The sequence below is a fragment of the Pygocentrus nattereri genome, chromosome 4 (genome assembly GCF_015220715.1).
Source record: "Pygocentrus nattereri isolate fPygNat1 chromosome 4, fPygNat1.pri, whole genome shotgun sequence".
NCBI lineage: Eukaryota > Metazoa > Chordata > Actinopteri > Characiformes > Serrasalmidae > Pygocentrus > Pygocentrus nattereri.
Genome location: NC_051214.1, coordinates 44,464,171 through 44,484,284, shown reverse-complemented (window position 1 = coordinate 44,484,284; position 20,114 = coordinate 44,464,171). Strand labels below are relative to the sequence as shown.

The 20,114-nt window shown below is 38.5% G+C and overlaps 1 protein-coding gene across 6 annotated transcripts in view; it reads left to right on the top strand.

Moving 5' to 3' along the window:
• arid1b (AT rich interactive domain 1B (SWI1-like)) overlaps positions 1–20,114 on the top strand; it is an 85,577-nt gene that overhangs the window by 8,658 nt on the left and 56,805 nt on the right. For 4 of the 6 annotated variants that reach the window (XM_017724966.2, XM_017724969.2, XM_017724968.2 and 1 more), the window contains exons 3-4: positions 8,207–8,347; positions 16,002–16,112. In XM_017724966.2, coding sequence (XP_017580455.1) covers positions 8,207–8,347; positions 16,002–16,112 — 252 coding nt within the window. The remainder of the gene's footprint in view (positions 1–8,206; positions 8,348–16,001; positions 16,113–20,114) is intronic. The other 2 variants (XM_017724970.2, XM_017724967.2) reach the window with 1 other exon arrangement.

The window sequence follows — 20,114 nt, the reverse complement described above, 5'->3', positions numbered from 1 at the left end:
TTTTGAATAACTAATTTCTCTGTTTTCGGCTTTATGTTTAGGTTCAAAATGGTAAATCTGTTTTTTTTTTTTATATATAAGAAATGTTATCTCAGACTTGAGTGATGATGTGTGAGGCTTGGTTTGGCAAATTAATAAGATGCACCATTTCTAGTGCCACCATGTTCTGGCACAGTACGCATGGTTCACCAGAAAGAAAGGTTACCAAATTCAGTACGGCTCCCTTGGCAGTAACAGCACACATGAGCGCAGATTTGTAAGCATGCTGTTCTGTACTACACTGCTTTGTGTAAGAACATCCAGTGAAACACTCACCTGGAGCGTTTTGTTGGTCAAGAATCTCACAACACCCAATAAAAACACTGATTGAATAGAAAGCTCATTTGCATATTGCAGCCTTTTGCGATAATCAAAATAGAAAGGCTAATAGTTAACAAATGTGTTTCTCCCACCATTAAATATCTGCCTGGCTTGGATAAAGCATTGACATTAGGATATAACTGACACGCTAATGTTTGCATCTTATTGTTCACATTGTCATGTAATGTGCACTCAGTTAAAAACAAAAAAATCATGTTTTCAAACCTAAAGAGGCACTAAATTTATATGACAGGTCTGACGAGGAGCTGATCATGGATCCAGTGGTGTAGTATATAGTGGTGCGTAGCAGCAGTGAGGTGGGCTTGTTCCAGAGGAGCATCGTCTAACTCTAGTCTTGTAGGTTTGCTATTCCCACTCTGGGATTAAGCCTATTTCTGAACTACACGGCATTCTGAAAGGAGATTCTGTAGCAAAAAAGTAGTCCATGACTAGGTTTACTACTAGTATACATTAGATAAGCAAGTTTCTAAAGCATTCTTCAAGCCCTAATAACGAAAAACAGGTCCATTTGGGCTTTCCAATAGACTTGACTTTCCAAACAGTATTACTGTTTATTAATAAACATATTTAAATACAGAGATTCAAGGCATACCATTCACTTCCCAGTCTATACAGTCCATATATGGAAACCATGTTTCAAAAGCAGCCTGTTAAAGTCAATTTGTCTGCGATGTCACAACCAACCAAATAGATGTTCACTCCTCTATTTAGCCTATAGCATTTTAGACCCGCCTACTCACATTGGAGATGTAGGCATTGGAGATGTAGGCATTCATCTCTAAGTGCTTTTTGAATGAGGCACAAACAGGATAGTCGATCAGAACATTTATGAGTTCATTTATGTTATTTTACTCTGAAACGTATGGGAACAAAAACAGACTGTTTAATTCTAAGGAATAAAGAAAAATTGGAAAATTCTTATGTAAAAATTCATTATGACCATCCTTGGTGCATAAAACCACACAAATGTTGTAAGTGGACCTATAAGGGGAAAACTAAAATACAAAAAAAAATGGGCTCTTTAATTTGGAATGGAAAACGTGTTGTGTAAATTTTACCATTTGTGTTTAACATCCAAATCTATTCAGCTGACACAATTCAGAGGGACGTAGCACATGGCCAGAATCATACTCTGTCCTGAATGTTGGCTGTTCTCTCCGACTGCCTTCCAGACCCAATTCTATTGCTTTGTGATAAGATGAACTGAAACACTGCCTGCCAGGTGATGGCCTCATTGAGTTTCCAAGTGTTGTTCCCTCTGGTCATGGCTGAAAGATCAAAATCAGCACAAAGCATTTTCTGCCTGTGGTGTGAAGGAATGGAAAAAGACACACTGACCAAAGTCCACATCATCACTCAGCAGTCATCGCATAATTAGATTGTTGCTGGCCAGAGAGTTTGTGTAATCTTTAACCTCAGGGAGGGTAATGTGTCAGTGATACTGTTATTCTCGCTCTTATTGGGCCAGTAATGGTTTTTATCTACTGGGGCCTCTACAACCTCAACTGAAATTGGCCGCTTTGACTGATCAGTTGTCAAGAAAACCCTTTTGTATTTGCATTGAAAGTGTGGGGAGAGTTTGCGGTTCACATAAGACTGCTCAGACATAGGGACAGACTGATGTAGACCTCATTTTGGGACAATACTGATTAACCATATCATACTGATACCAATAAATGATCATTGTTTGACTAAAACTTCATGGCTTTTTGGATAGAAATAATGATGCTTGATTGAATAATTAAAAGTAAATGGTTTTACTGGGGTGGCACGGTGGCGCAGTGGGTAGTGCCGAGTTCGATTCCTGGCTGGGTGACCAGGGTCATTTCTGTGTGGAGTTTACATGTCCTCCCCGGGTCTGCGTGGGTTTTCTCCGGGTCCCCTGGTTTCCTCACACAGTCCAAAGAGGCCCCTAGGGGTGTCCGTCCGTCCGTCCATCCGTCCACAGATACTGAGATCATAGTCATTTAAGTCAAAGAGTATTCTTTACATAGAAGAAGAGGGGGTGTATGGACATTTAATGATTTTTATATGGATTTTTTTTGGTAACATTTTCCAATTTAAGCAAATAATTTCTCATTACTGCAGCACAGTATGATCTGCAGATAAATTATATGTTATTGTATTCTACTTGGCTTCAAAATTTAAACCTATAAAATGAAAAAATGAATTGTGTTATCAGTTTTTATCCCCTTGAAATTGCTAATGGCTATAAAATATTTTTAACAATCAGGGCCTAATATGAAGTCAGTATAAAGGTTGGACCTATATGAATCATTCATTAATTTCACCAAGCAATGACATCATTCAAAATAGTATCTATAATAATAATTACAATTTTAGTAATAATAATATATAGGCTAATGAAATTTACAAAAGGAAAGCTTTGCTGCAGCTCTGCCTGAAGTGTCTTGAATGCCAGGAGATTTCATTGTTATGAGAAATGCAGTGAAGGCTCCTCATTCTCTCCGGGTTTGTGGAGAATGTCTATATGTGGATGAGAAGCAGCTGGCTGGCAGGTGTGTTGACTGCTTGGACAGCGTCCACATGTGGCCTGTCACAACACTATCAAAACACAGCACTCATCAGTCCCTTGTGGAGCTCCGACTAACCTGCCTGAACACTGGTCATCTCCACATCCTTAGCACACTAGTCTCCATCTCTGTATAGCCTCTGAGTTGTCCTATACAGGATGCTGCATGAAATGGACCTTATGAGGCCAAAATTACGGATTTTCCATGGCCTTTTTTACAATTACCTTACATCATGTTTTACGGCTGTAAAATGATTCAGATAATTAGTTGCAACCAACCAAATTATTCAAATAATTATTGCAACCAATAGCATTTTTGGGGTAGTTAATCATAATTAATCATACTTGTCTTATTTGCTCAAATTTGACACAAAGTTTGGACATTTCTGTCTTTTTTCAGACAATAATTTGTTGTACATACTTTTTGTCGAACCTTTAATGCTGTTCCTGTATAAACCAGACTTGTGAGGCTAGTGCTGTTCTATGTACGCATAATTTGGTGTTTGTGAGAATGCATTGCAGACTGGATTAAGGACTGGTTAATTTAAATAAAAAATGAAAGCTTATAAAGTTATTCACGTAACAGCATAGGACAAAATTAAGCAAAAAGAATCGCATGAGAGTTGTCTGAGAATGACCTTCTGTAAAGTGAAAATTTAATATTTTTTGGCAGATGATGAACTGTTCCTGTCTTGTGTCCAAAGTAGTGACCTCTGCTGTTGACAGGCCTGCTGGATTACTATTGTGCGCACAGCTGAAAATAATCGGCCAGAGTGTCCTCTGCACTCCTCACAGTTCAGACGAGAGAGCGAGGATTCCATGCTGGAACAGCTTATTCCAGAGTGGACTGAATGTAACCAGTGTATGTGGTCCTCAAGTCATCGGCAGAAATGGGGGGAAAAAATACAAAAATGTGAAGTTTCGTATTTTTTCCATAGTAGTGAGGGTTAAATGCCTCATGGAGCATTTCCTTCCACTAAGAAGCTGTTTGAGTCAAGTTTTCTTTCTAGCTCTGAAGCTTGGTTCTGTATCCTGGCATTCAGCACGTTTATATTATCCATGCACATCTTAATGGGCTTGTTATTAAGGGTTACCATGGTAACAGACTCCTATATTCATAAAACTGTTCTATTCACGGATTGTTTTTTATCTGTTGTGAACCTTACTATCGTAGACAATTTGCACAACACTCATAAACTTTGAAACGGTAGAAAGTTGGGAACAGTAGAAACACAGTACTAGACATAAGCAGGGCTGCTAAGTCAGGTTGACCATACAGGGTGAGATATATGGAGCCTACACTAATAACCATGCTACAAGAAGGAGCTAATAAACTGCCCCATGGACTAGTCTGTTTACTAAGCTCACTAAATCCATTGTTCAGACCTCAATACAGAGAAAGTGGACATGCGCATGGGCTTGGACAAAAGCAGGTCTATGGTCACTTACATAAAACATCAAACAAAAAGTGAGGAGGGGTTATACTGTAGGGCTGTTTTTAGGGGTAGACCTAGGTCCCTTGGATCCAGTGAAGGGAAATTGTAATGTTTCAGCGTACCAACAGTTTGGGGAAGGCTCTTGCTGTTCCAGCATGACTGACCCCCAGTGCACAAAGCAAGGTCCATAAAGGCATGGCTGGGTGAGTTTGGTGTGGAAGAACCTGACTGGCCTGCACAAAGTTCTGAGCTCAACCCCATCAAACACCTTTGGGATGAAGTAAAACAGAGATAGTGAGCCAGGCCTTCTCATCGAACATCAGTGTCTGACCTCACGCAATGGTCTTGTGGATGAATGGGCAAAAATTCCCTCAGACACACTCCAAAATCTTGTAGAAAGCTCCTCAGAAGAGCAGAATAGCTGCAAATGGGGATTTAGAATGGGATGTCATAAAAGCTCCTGTGGGTATAATGTCTAGGTTTGTCCATATATATATATATATATATATATATATATATATATATATATATATATATATATATATATATATATATATATATATATATATTGCTGCTGTTGGAACAAAACCTTGCATCTCCATTTTTCAGTTTTTGACATGTGAAAGTGTTTCCATTTACATTGTGTGTAAATTTTATAATGAATGGACCAGAAGAGTAAAGTAGGTTTTTTCCTTCTCCTTTAAAGTTTTTGGAGATACAAGGTTTTGTTCAGCGATATATATACACACACACACACACACACACACACACACACACACACACACACACACAATTATTATGCAAGTGACAAGTTTACAATATAAGCTTCAGCACACAAGTTGTTGACTGTTTTTAAAATGTAAATTTAAAAATACAACTTTGATTGTATCCTTCAAACATTTAAAACATAACTTAAGATGTTTTATGCAAGCAAGCGCTGGACCTTAATTTCTGGACAATAATCCCAGATTAAAAACGCAGTTGCAATACACATCAGAAAGTTGCACTTTGTCAAGGTGGTTCAGTTCTAGGAGAAACTCAGAACGATCCAACAACAAGCAACCCATTTTTAAGTCTTACTACAGCCATGTGAAATCATTTTGGAGCTCCATCACTCCATAGAACACAGTTCCACTGCTCCACAGTCCAATGCTGGGGGGCTCTATACCTTTCTAGCTGGTGCTTGGCATTGGGCATGCTGACCTTAAATTTATGTGAGGCTGCTTCAGAGTGTACCAATCTGTAGGCTTTTGCACAGAGATGTAAATCTGTAAGTTCGCAGTTGAACACCTGTGTCAGCAGTGGGTGCACCTTAATCTGTCTGAGCTCATTAATTTGAAGAGGTGTCTGGATACTTTTGGATATGTATGAAGGTCAAACATCCTAAATATTCATTTAAACTCTGTCTGTGTGTTAATGGTAGTTAAAAGGTGCTGACACATCAGTGAATTAATTAGAGATGGGAATAGCTGGGGGGGCGGGGCTGCACTGTCATCATTGTGATTGTTTTTGTTTTCTATTTGGCCTGAACGATGAATGCAAATGAGTCCAGATGAGGCAAAGTGGGGGGGGCAATACCAGCTGTTCTGCAGTAACCCTGTTACATAATGCATCTTGCAGTGAATTTGGAGGGGGGGGTGCTGGATTACGATGTCAGCAAGCACCCTTGGAACCACCCCTCACTCCCACTCATCACTCATCATGGGCGCTCACGCTGGGAGCAGGCTGTGGAAGGTGCAGCACTATCAGTCTTGATTTTGGGTTTTGGATTCTGGCCCATGTGTTGTAGCTCCTGATTAAGTGATGAGGGATCAGCGCTGGTAGCAACGTTCCCGACAGATGGCTCTTTCTGCACTGATTCCTTCATTGAGATGAGTTGCCATCAGTCCTGGGGGCAGTAGCACCACACGGTTTAGTGTCTTCCCAGCACAGCTGATTCATTTTATCCCTTAATTATTTTATATTAGCAGGTAACACACCAAACTGTGCCTTTAGATTTTGAGATCCCTGCATGAGGCAGGCAGATATCATTCACTTAAAGGACCCATATCCTACTTTTTCTCTTTCCTTGAGGGTCCCACACATCTGTCAGTCATTGTTAATTTTTACATGACCATTTTCAAACCTTTCTTTATCCCTTAAAATGAAGTCGGCTGATTTTGTTGCTGTACCTTTAAATAGTCAGCAACCCAAATGTTAAGTTAAGCTAAATGACATTTTGTCCTTTTAGTAAAAATCTAACCAGAGCTAAATTTTACATCCATCTTAGTATCTTGGCTGTAAATACGTCTCAGTATGTGCTAATGTGGTAGTATAGAATAAAAAATTTAATATAAACAAAAACGCGGACTTACTTTGCTCTGCTTTAAGCTTTAGCTCAGCTGTAGCTGCTTTTCTCGCATCTCCGACAGGAAGCTTTTACACAAAAATAGAATGTTTACTATAAAATGTATCTTAAGGTTTTACTTTTACAATTCTGAAGTCAGCTTATCATTCACCAGCTTTTTGTTAGAATTTTTCTGTTCCACATTAAATGATGCATGAGATGCCAGAATGTAACTGCTGCACCATTTAACATGGAGCGGGAAAATTCAACTTCAGCTTCGCACTATTTTTTAGTGTTTGACAGTTTCTTATTGCATATTGATCATGAAAGGAAGCCAGAGGAAGTGCTAGCAAAAGTCCTTTTGTGTCCAAATTATTGATGTTGATCTCAAGTTTTTCTCTCTGCCTTATCATTGTTAGAATATTAGCTAAGCTAAATTGTTGTCTGTGTTGCTATAGTTACCATATAGTTTTTACAGTTAAAAGTTGGTTGAATTAGCAGTTATACATTAACTCCAGCATATAAGACCATTTATTGTTAAGACTGTTAGAACAATCATTGAGCTTTATTTTACTGCAAAGGAGGTTTATTTTATTTTCACCTAAAAATCTGATTCTGATGAAAAATCTGAGCTGCAACAGGGCAGTAGAGCTACATGCGATTCTGGAGCTGCACGCTGTCGACTCCTGGTCTAGGTCTTTATTGATACTGTACTGTGTCTCAATCAAAAAGCAGGGCTGAACCACTCCTTAGAACTTCAGTGTAGATGGTTGGGACTAAACTGCTGAACGCTGAATTGGGCGGGTATATTTTAAATGTGTTCTCGTGACATCATAAAAAAACAGTGAATTCAAAATGGGCTGTTTTTGCAGATTAATTATTACATATGGACTGGGGAGTGAATGATACAAATGCTGATTTATTTAGACGTTCTTGTCGCACAGCATTTTCTGTTGAAACCAAAAAAGGTTGTACTGCCTAAAAAAGCACTATTCTTAAACATTCTACACAAATACAGGTACATTGTCTAACCGGTTATGAACTGGTACAGCATTTAGTCACACATGTATAAAAATTAACTGACTATAAATTAACTCCTACAGTCAATTACAGTTACAATTCTTAAAAAGGAAAGTTGAGAGCTGCTTAGTTTTAGCTTCCTGTTGTTGTTGTTGTTATTATTATTATTATTATTATTATTATTATTATTATTATTACTGTTATAAAATGTCCCAGAGGGTTGGTGTCCAGCAATGTTTGGAGATTTCCCTGTAAAACACACCCAAAAAACCTGCCAATTAACAGATAAGTGTAATCAGGTGTGTTTAGTAGGAAAATCACAAAATTATGCTGGACACCAGCCCATCAATCTGCAGTGGAGTTATGTTTTCTTGTATTCCATATGAAATGAACAAAAACATCATTTATCCCTCCTGTCACTTTGAACAATTTAAGCAACCTTGGTTCTGCTTTATTCCATAACATTCCTGTGCAGTTTCTCATGTGTCTCTGTATAATTTTGTCCCTCAGCAGGTGCCAGCTCAGTATGGGCAGCAGAGCATAGGCGGATACTGCCAGCAGGGACAGCCTCCATATTTCAGTCCTTCGCAGCAGCAGCCTGCCGCCCCCTCTCAGCCCCACTACATGCAATCCCGAGCTCCACCTCAGCAGGTAAGGCTCTTTGCTCCACTAACCCTCCATGTAGCTTGTACTTACCCTACCGGTACATCGTCTGCCGGAATCCAGTCAGTGTAGCATTCATGTTTAGTGGCTCATTTCATATGTAATGAATTAGGACCTCTGAGGAAAACCTAGGGCTGGACAGTGTTTTTAATCGTGACCGTATCATTATCGTGATTACATCGTATGTCATATGGTTATATGTAGTTGATAGCGCCAGTAGTTATAAACACTTTCCAACTGCATGTTTGCTTACAAAGAGGGCATAATTAGTCCTGTTGTATTGGATTTGGTGCAGTGCAGCATGTGAAATAGAAATCATTCTATTAATTTCATGTATTTATTATATAAAACACTACACTCTTTTTTTATTTATCAGAAGAAAATGTATATCGTCACACTGTATCATACATTATGATTTTCATTTCTGCCACATCATCTAACTTCCATCTAACAAGGTCTTTTTTTAAAGTGAGGAAAATATCTAAAACATGTTTGTTCTCTCATTGAGAGGGGAGTTGGGGAAGGGTGGGGTTAGGACAACTTTCTGTCACACCAGGAAAGGCTTCAAGTTGACTGTATCTGATCTCTAAAACTACCTTTTTTAAAACTGTTGGTGTGTTAAATGTTTGATTTAAAATGATATCAGCTTTTCTTATTAGTTAAACAATTCCTTAACACACATTTAACACACAAGCATTATGCATGTTTTTGTATAATGGACATAACATTCACATGAACTGTCTAGATGGTTTGTCTTTTTACTCTTTTAAGTGGGAGGTGTCAGAGAAAAGGAGAGCATGAGAATCTGTCCTCTCCTGAACATTGCATAGCAGCATCCAATAGTCATTCTTTAGCTAACCCACAGATAAAGTATTTCATTTTTATGGGCTAATTAGAACCGTGTCAACATTACAGATCATGAAAAGAGAGACGTATTTTATTAGTGTGAAGTTGGTTTCATTTTGCCATATTTGTTTTTCTTCAATAGCTTTCGACTAGTAGATGAAAAAAGGTAAATATGTACAGACTGTTGTTGTTATCAACCAAGAGAGCAAGCTTTGATTTCAGTTTTCAGTTTTTCTCTGAAATTGATGTAGAACTTTTTGATTTCTGTGAACTGCCTCTGCTACTTTAACAGATTAATGTCTATAAATTTCATTGCAAGTGGCAATCATTGGGGTCCAAGCACCCTACACTGTTGTGGAGCCAGTAGAACACAGATGATAGGTGTCTTTGATGGAAAATGAAATAAAATTGAGGAATGGAAACAACATTTAAGGGGACTCCCGCCTGATTTTTATCAAAAGAGTGGGTCTTTCACATTCTAAAAGCACCTTTCAGTGACCCTTAAGGTGTACATATACAGAGTTCAGCCCTTTACTTTTGTTGGAGCTGTGTGACTGGAAGGCTGATGTCTGGAAAGCCTGATTCTTCTGGTTTACACACAGCTCATGTGCCTGATTCTGCTGCAGATGCACATACTGTGGTGAAGGCTGCAGAATTAAACTGACCTTGAGTGGATTTCTCAGGGGTGTGTGTGGACGATATCAATGAGAACACAGTGGCAGCTCGGCTCATATCACTAAGCTTCTGTTTATGCCTCCAATTTTTCATTTTCTCTTAGACGACAGTTAGACTGGCTAAAAAACAGATCCATTTTCTTCCTGCGTGCTTGGACTCCAACTGTCTCTGACAGAAAGGGCGGGGGAGGGGTACAGAGGAGAATAGGCAGAGAGATTTGGAAGGAAGTTGATTTTCATTTTTATATGTTCAGTGCTTTTCTGCAATAAAATGGATAATTTGATTACAGATCAGCTACCTCTAAATTTGGGATTTGAGACTTTTGAGACTTGTTTCTTTGACCATCGTAAAAATGCATTCCCAACAGTGAACTCAAGCAGGCATCACTGGCATACAGTTAAATTTATTGGCACGGACTAAAATATCTATGGAGTTTTTGCATGTCAAATTGGAATTAACTTAAAAAGCTTGATAGGTCTGCACCAAGCAAGACAGAGCTGACAGCGACCTTAGTACAGCAAGGTATGTGAAGTATTAAAAGTGACATTTAGTAAATTCAAAGTGTGTCAGTGCATTATTTTGTGTATTGCAGTAAAAATATTTTTCTGATTCGCAGCTAAAATATTTTCAGAAACCATGAAGTCTAAAAGACAAAATTTGGGGGAAATTGCAAATTGGGCACAAGCTATGAAACAGTGCTTGGACCCCACTGATTGCCGCTTTTATTGTGGACTACCAGAAACCATACCTTTACTACAAGAAAGGCAAGTAGTCCAGAATTTAGTGTTTTCACTCTTGTCAGTGCTTGTAAGTCACCAGCTGTTAAAGGACAATGTGAATGGTTAAAGAGCCCCTAAAGTCATAACTTGGTTATTAGGCAGCTATAGCTTAGCTAACAGTGCTGAACCTTTATATGCAGGGGTTGATAACCATGTTTTGCTCTCCTTTCTTTAAAAAATGCACAAGCCGGGCTCTCACCTGCTGTTGGATCAAAGCTGCAGGCCAGGCTTGCTGTCTCTGTTGGTTAGCTGAGTTGCTGATGTATAATGTAGAACTGGCAAGCTGACCTGGCCTTGTGCTTTCATGCTTTGCTACCTTGAGCTGTGCCATGACTAGGACAGCTCGTGAGGAACAGAGTCTTCTTCAGGAAGAGAAATTCTGGATATATGAGTAAGCCAAGACGCCTTTCCATGAATAATTAGGGACATTGCGTTCACCGAATGAATTATTATTGTGATCTAGCGGTGACAGTCTCTTTAGTTCAGTTCATATTCTTTAAGGAACAATATCGTATCATAAAAAATCAAATGTCACTATGATTAGAATTGGTTCAGTGCAGAATTACTTTTAAAAATATGTAATTTATATATTTGATTGTATAGACAATAAAAACACTACAGTACTTTTTCTGTCTTCTTTGGATTTATGCTCTTGAGAAGAGTTTTATTCTTAATGCACCATGCTTATTTTTTAGTTGTTTTTAAAAACTTAATACACTTTTTGTAATGTTTGAAAATAGCGTGAATTGTTTTTTTTTTTTGGATCCCAAAAATTAGGGCATGCTTTGTTTAATATAATTATAATCAATGCAGTTCACAAGTTTTGCATTGCTACTGTGTTGTGTTCTCTATTTTTTAAGTTTTAGGGCTGTGCATGAAAGGTGGGGGGTGGTAAAGACTATGGGTATGTTTCATTCTCATGGAAATGGAGATGAAGTTTGGTTAATCTGATGAGATGTTAGTCATAAACAGCTTGGATTTCTTGTCAGCACACCCACTCAAGCCATGCTCATACAAGTAAACAAATGAAATCACCTGTATGAAAATGACTAGTTTGCTTTCTCATACGATTCCTTATTATATAACATTAGCAGCAGTATGTGTGGAACATATATAGTATTTATGGTATATATAAACATTTTTTTAGGAAGTCATTTTTTGTTTAGGAAGTATTTTTTTGTGCACTGTTTTTTTTTTTTTTTTTTTTTTTTTTTTTTTTTTTTTTTTTACCTTAGAAGCACAATTTCATTTGCGCATCCTTACAATCCTTTAGATATTAAGAAATGCATTTTCAGTTACGTGTGTCCAAGCTTTTAATTGCTTGTGTAAGTGACCAATTGTGTACAAATAAATCAGTGTTTGGTAGAATTTATACAGTTGTTTGCGTTTTGTCAAACCACTTTGGGAGTAACAACATTTTATGTCCATTTTACCATCTTGGCTGTATGTCTCAGTATGTGCCAGTGTACTAGATGAAAACACAGACTTACTTTGCTCTGCTTTAAGATTTAGAAGTGAATAGCAAATACTGATTTGTGCATTAAAACTGTTTGCTGAATTTAACATATCAGGCAAAGAAAAACAAAACATAAAATGTAGCCTGTGTAAAAATTTTGTGACCCTGCTCATGATCAACTTTTTGCACAAAAAGGCCACATTTGTTTTTAGCCTTCTCTTCTCCATTGAAGCTCCTGTTCAGACGACTCTCAGGTGGATTTGATAGGCTGCATGGACTCCACAGGTCTCTGCTGAGTATGAGTGCACATGGCCATTAAAGCAGAAAGCAAACAAACCAAATACTAAAATATTCTAAAATGCACACTAAAATATTTCTATTTCTTACTCAAATTGTAGAGCTGATAATGTACTTGTGAAAAAATCACAATTTATTATATCAGTAGAAAAAAAAAATCTACTTTTTATGTGCAGAAGAAGACTTTTTAATGTGTTCATGTTGGTGTCAGGCTCAGCTTAGTGTTTCAGTTTTAAAAAGAAGGTGCCAAGAAGGGTTTTTAGGAGAAACACTTTTGTCTCCCCAAAGAAAACTTCAGTTTCATTACACTAATATTATGCCCAAAGAACATTTTCATCACCTTTATTTGTAAGTGTATTGGCAAAGCTATTATTTGAAACCAACACTAATGCTTCTGAAAGTTTTAATACCCTCTTCAAAATAAAAGTCTTATGTTTGTACATTTGGCCTCAGATCAAGAAGAAAATCGGTGGAGTTACTGATCCCTAGTGAGAGAGCACATGTCTTGGGGCAGAGGAAGGAGCGAGGGCCTCTCACACACTGCATACTTTTCTACTGAGGCCTTCAGTCCCCGCATTTCAGTCTCTCTCTCTCTGTCTGTCTTTCTCTCTCTTATGCTCCATCTCTTTCTTTTGCTGTCTGTAGCCATCTCTCTTCTCTTTCTTCTTTGTGCTCTCCTCTCTTTTCTCTGTCTCTCACTCTGTCTCTATCTCTTTCACTCTCTGTCCTCTTCTCTCTCCTCTTTCCTGTCTGTTGTTTTCTCTCTCTCTCTCTCTCTCTCTCTCTCTCTCTCTCTCTCTCTCTCTCCCTATGTATATCAGGGAAGAAGCAGCTGTTCTCTTTCCCTCTAAGCACGCCGCAGTCATGATGTCATGGCCGGACTGTAAACAGCGGCCTGTGGGTGTGACCTGGCCGTGACCCAGTTATCACAGCACTCGTCTACACACATACACGTGTCTCAAAATAAATGTCAGACTGTGGCACGCTTGGAATTTTTTTCCCTCTACTACTCTGCGCCCTCCCTTTCTCCACTCTACCTTTTCACTCCACTCTCTTCTTTTGAATGAGTTACACAAAAGCGGAGCACGTGGCCACCTCAAAGAGCACTACTGATGCACAACGATATGGGAGTCATAGTAATAAAAATACTGGCTTATAAAGGTCATAATAGGACAGATGTTTCACAGAGATTTCAAACCAATATGTGATGTTGTATTTATTGAACCCTAGGGTCATATTACAGCTTTATTTAGGACTGAATTTAAGACAGTAGCTGTTACAGAATAGCAATTCATCAGTACATAATATTATCCATTAGCTCCAGATAAGAGAAGAGTGTTATGGAAGCCTCATAACCATACAGAATTTCCTAAACTCTGTCCTAACTGTAGGATAGCAGTGTTCTAACTTCTGTTTAACCTTCCTTTGTATTGTTATTTAGCAGCTGTGACAAGCAGCATATCAAGTTTACTGTAACTGGTGTGATGGCATTATATTTATTCATTAGGGTAAGACAGAAATTCCATTTGTGAGAGTGTTGGGTTTTTCTGTCTCGGTAGTTAAAAACATCCTGCAGGTACGTTAAAGCTGAAGAACACTCAATAAATGAAATATTGGGGTGATAGCGGCGAATAACGCAGAGACAAACCGAAACTGCACAGTGGCGACACCCAGGTAAACAGCAAGGAGCGTTGTCGCACTTCATTTATTGCACTTGAGTTTTGTTTTGGCATTTTTTACATTGTCTAGCTAACTAACTTACATTATGTTCTTTTGTTTGCATGTTTACGTTTCAGCTGTGTGTGGTTGGTTAGTGTAGTGGTTAACACCTCTGCCTTCTACACTGTAGACTGGGGTTCAATCCCCCACCTGGGTAACCACCCTACACTACACCAATAAGAGTCCTTGGGCAAGACTCCTAACACCGCCTATGCCTACCTGTGTAAAATGAGCAAACTGTAAGTCGCTCTGGATAAGAGCGTCTGCCAAATGCCGTAAATGTAAATGTGTGTATTGTCGAATGTTTGGTAACAACCTTCATCAACCTCCATTAAGTAGTTTAGGATTTCCTAACTTGGCATAAGATTCTGCAGGGTAAGATATCATTTCTAAATTAAGGATACAAATACAAATTCAAATCTTCATTTGGTACAACATGCAGGAGTTTTCTGTAATACGGGTGAAGAGCAGAACCTTTAGGTTATGCTGGGATGCTGTGCTAAAGTGTTTGTATTTTATGGTTTTTCTAACCCTATAGAAATAAATGTTATATTTCTCTGTCATGTTAATTCAAGTGGATCTAGTCCCATGTACATTTTATCAATGTTTAAGTATCAGTTTCGACAGATTTAAATGAAAAATATCAGATATCATCATCGATCCACAATTCCCGTATCGGTGCAGCCCTGCAAAGCACATATTGAAGTTTAAGTATTTGTTTGCCTGAGGAAATGTGATCAGTGTACGAGGCAGGAGCATATTCCTTTTAGAATTAGATGAGGCTATTTTCCAGATGTGCATAATATGTCGGCATTAGACATGTTACCAGCTGCAGGTCTATAATATATATTCTCCTGACTGTGTTTATTTAAATGGACCACACTTATTTTACTGTTTTCCAGAGTTGTTAGTCACAGTCATGTGTTTGTCTCAACAAAAAGAACTGAATGAGTTACATCTGTTGGCTTGAGGCAAATACTAAAACATTTTAACGGTTTACCACAATCACTTTCCACATGGTTACCTGAATATGAGAGCTGTGTTACTCTGACTCGTATGTAAAATGTTTAGCTAGTTTGCTCAACTTATTATCAGATACGTTTGTAGTTTGTTTACATTTCTGTTTACATGTCCTGACAAGAGCTCTTGACCTTTCCAAAGTACAAATTCTCAAGGTTTTCCTAAGTGATACTTCATTTTGTGGTATTTATATGCAGCAGTATTATATCAGAGCAGTCTTTCTTTGCTGAAAGTAAACCTAGTTATTAGTGTTTTGTCTTTGTTGATTTAAAAATCTAATAATGAAAAGCAATAATTAGTATAATTCGTGTTGTAATCACAATTATACATACACAATTGTACAGGTGTATACCCTGGGGTGTTGGCGCTGTTGTGCTGATCTGTTCTGTCTTTGGTCTTGTGCCACTACCACAGCACACCAGTGCCAGTATCTTATGGTACATCATGACCTCTGCTGTCTTATTGCATATCTATAACCTGTTGCTTATCTGTCAAAATAATTATTTTAAATCTTACACTTATTTACAGGAACATTTCACCTATTTAAAAAAAAACAAACCAAAACCCTCTTTCTTGAGATGTTAATGAAGGTATTTAGAGTGGTTTGATTAAATGCTTCTCTCTCTGTCTCTCTTTCTTTTTCTATCTGTCTATCTATCTATCTATCTATCTGTCTGTCTATCTATCTATCTATCTATCTATCTATCTATCTATCTATCTATCTATCTATCTATCTATCTATCTGTCTATCTATATGTCTATCTATCTGTCTATCTCTCTATCTATCTATCTGTCTATCTATCTGTCTATCTATCTGTCTATCTATCTATCTACCTACCTACCTACTTAGGATGCTCCGCAGGAGGGTTATGGCAGCCGTGGACAGCCTGCGATGACTCCTGGGAAGCCAAACCATGATGAGATGGGTCTGAACCAGCAAGATCGGCCATCCAGCCTTCCAGTGAGTTCTCACAGCGATTGCATACACTGGGTTCTATACAAATATTTGATTATTTATGGATCTGTTCATCATTTGATGTATATTTGTGTACAGATGGTGTCTGAAAAGCTCGAGAGGGACTCTGAACCCTCACAGACTGACAGGCCTCCGGTCCAATGGCACATTTGGTATTTTAAAACGAAATATCACTAAGGGTTTTTTTCGTCATTGACAGCCTCTCAGCCTTTCATGGAGAATAAGCATCAATGTGTTATTTGTGTCAGCTGTCAAAAACTCACTGACAAAAAAAAAAATCTCTAATGGTCCCAAGGCTTAAATCCAGCCTACTCCACGCTATGAATCGAGCGCTAGGTTCTGCAGTGCTACGAGAAGCACAGTTATTGCCAGAAAACGTGGGTTATAATTTTATGTCACATTTGTGTTTGTTAGTAGAAAAGGAGATATTTTATTATGGTCTAAATTTCATGAAAAGTTTTAGTTTTATGCATTGTCTTGTTTATATTTATGCCACATTTTTGCAAAAGAAATGCGAACTAGAACTTAATACAGGATGTAAACTGAGTGTAAATGTCATTTATTATGTAATTAACTATGTAATCCGTACACATTGCTTTTGGAAAGTGTAACAACTTAACAATAATAATTCTAGACCTCTAAGGGCTTAAAAGCCACATTTATAATAGCCATTACTAGTTGTCCTTATTTAAAGGCTGAGGGGACAGTCTCACACCCACCAACTTTGTTTCTGACCAGAAATGTGCTGAAAAAATGCTCTTTTTCAGCCCATGTGTAAATGGAGTAAATTAGAGGAAGAAGGAAAGAAAGAGAGAGGCTGTGCATTCCTCTCTGACTGCACCACTTCCTCCACTCGCTCTGCTCTCCACCGAGCTGTCAACACGCCATTGGACGATCAGCCTGTCAGTCTTAATGGGCTCATGGACCCTGTGAGCCGATCAGACTTATCGGAGCACATGCAGTTTACACTTCTGTTCTAGAGAGCAGAACTGGTAGATTTCAGTTGAGAGAATACAGCCAGTACAGACATTGCACCCACATTGCACTAACAGGTGAAAATAACTGCACTTGAGTGTCTTGCCTGACATTTCATTAAATGTTTCTCTAAGGACACATTGTAAAGAGCTGTGTGAGTGTAAGAAAACTTTTCAGAGGAACCTCCACATACTATAATTGTTTTGTACCAGTTAAAGATATGCCCCGTTTCAAAATCTTTTGTTTTTTGACAAGTTCAGAGTATCAGACATTTTCATCATTTGAATTCTGTCTGGCCTGTACAAGCCTATTTTGATTGTTTTAAATCTGAAGCTGCATTTTCTTCCTTTCACTTTCTGTATTTGCATTTACCGACACTTCAGTTGGTGTAGTGTAGCATTTAACTTTGTGCATTGTTTAATTCCCTGCCTGGTCAAGTGTGACGTAAATGCCACTGTAAGCACATGAAGCTTTTCTGAGGTATCCTCAGTACCACAATACTGTCATAGACACAAAAGTGGCTTAGCTGTTTAAGGTTTCTTTCTGTTTCTTTGAATCCCAGTGATGCCAAATATTCAAAAGAGAGAGAGCCAAGATGACCTCTCTTAATTGGATATAGTGCAGATGGAAGATGTAGATGGAAAGCATTCCAATAAAAATAATTGTACTTATGGTTTGTAATGACATTTTAAATACAGCACTACTAATATAAAATGTCTTGGATTGTACATTGTAAACCTCAGGGTTGGCAGTTTGACATTCTAACGGTACAGTTACATAGTCAAGAAAATCATGATTTCATGGTATTAAGCAAGCGCTGACCAAAAAAAAATACTTTCAACTGGGCGACTGGCTAGTTGAGTGCAGCTCTGAGCACTGAGCTTTAGGCAGCCAATCAGCCAATCATGGCTTGACATGTTTTCTTGCCGTTTGCATTAGTGATGCACTGAAATTAAATTTCTTGGCTGAAACGAAATCGAAATTCAAGACACACTGGGCTTAAAACCAAACCTGAAAAAACCCTAAATGTTGGCATCAGGTCTTATTAAACCTGAGGCTCTTGGATATTGTGCCTCCTCTGGATACTCAACATTAACAGAGATTATAATTCATTTGTCTAATGTCCTTTAATGTCCCTTTATTTATTGTTGATCTTCTGCTGCTCACACTGTTCGAATGTGTCTGCGTGTCTGAGGGCAGTGAAGGAAATATTTTTAATCACTGTTGCTAATTGAATTGCCATTAAAATCATTTGTAGTCTGGTGGTTGAAATTTTGCTACATCACTAAATGTAGTATTACATTTTTGCCATATTGCCTACTGGATAACTGAGTTTTCCTGACATTTCCATCGTGGTGCTTTCCCATAGAGCTACTTTGTTTTAATACGGTGGGTTTTTTAACTGCTGAGCTATTTTTAAATCCCTGTCTGTGTCACTCTGGCCCATTGGCCCATTGAATGCTTCCAAGAAGCAGAAGGAGGAGTGAAACGGGAAAGTGTGAGCGTGTGTGTTTTGCTAGCTATCTGTGGCTGACATTCAGAATCTTGTGACTCATAATGTGAACAGTGAAGCTGCTAAAGACCTGAAGTGTTACTGAAAGCGAATGTTTGTGTACGGAGGCTCTGTGGTAAAACAGTAAAGGCTTGAGCTGCATAAAGACTGAATATTCATCAACTGGTTTTATCAGCATGTTATTCTGAGCTCATTGACAGTCTCTCCCTCCCTTTCTCCCTCCCTCTCTCCCTCTCCCTCTCTCTCTTTTTCCTGGTCTTCATACTGGAATAGTGAGACAGTTGTGAAGCTCTGATTTCTTGCTTCTAAATAGAAGAAGGCTAGTGTTATTGTTGTGGCTGTCACTTAAGTGTGTCCGCACACAGCGAGTCTTCCCTCAGCTCTCCCTCTGAAGTCTGAGCTCAGTCTTTTGAAGTCTGGGTGCTGCTGACAGCGTTGCCATGGAGACACGTCGAGTATCAGCCCACTCATGGATGTGCATAGGGCTTCTATTGATGTCTCATCAAATTATTCTTCTAATGGAATTTATAATCAGCAAACTGTTTGTTTTTTTTTTCTTTTCTTTATGAATGGAAAATCATAGGTTTCTGCACTGCAGAGCGGCTCTAGTGGAAGAAAATTGCATATATTCTTCTTCTATGGGCATGAATTAGTAAGGGAAACAGCGTCTGTACATTCTTTGTGGAGGCAGCGAATTCTTTACGTTCATCTAAAACAAGCATACTTTTCATGTGTAAGGTTCTTTTGTTCTATAAATGCTGCTGCCCCTGGGCTCTTTGTTCAGAACTGAGGAATCCCCATGATTTGAGAGGGGAGAAAGAATAAAAACAAAATAATACATGAAACGTAATCCACCTCATTGAGGCTGGCAGGCCCCAGAGGAAGCCTGATCTGCTGGAGCCGTGATGTGTAAAAGTCTTTTGAACAGCAATTTGCAGTTTATTTTTGAAAGGCTCGAAGCTCACCCTGGTGTCAGTGTGAAGTTATTCAGTGATGGAGGATGCCCTCCCTGGAGACACTGACCTTCTGATGGATGTGGAGATCGCTTTTGAAACGTATTGTGAAAGATGTGCTGGGATTCTTATCTAATATCTTTGCTGCAAAAAAGGAACACATTGACTGCTTTTTCTGGTGAAGTCTGTTTTGGTCAGTAAGGGTTTCAGGCATCTGAGGTGTTTGTTGTCCCCTTTAAGGATTATTCCGGTTTTTGATCCAGTGTTTTCACCGTGCTGAGACCAGTAGAGCTGAACTGTGAGGTAACTCATACTGACAGGCCTTTCTGTACATGTCTGAATAAGTATGTATCACGTACGTCACTGCCGATGTTATATAATTGATCAAATATTAGTATAGACAACAACACATGAATAAAATCTGTGACCATGACCAAAATATATAATGTAGAGAATATTAAATGGTGAAAGCCAAGCACAGTGTTCTGGAAAGTTCTCCCCTATTCATGCTGTTCTTGAACGGCCTCCTCCTGTTCCCCTGTCTGT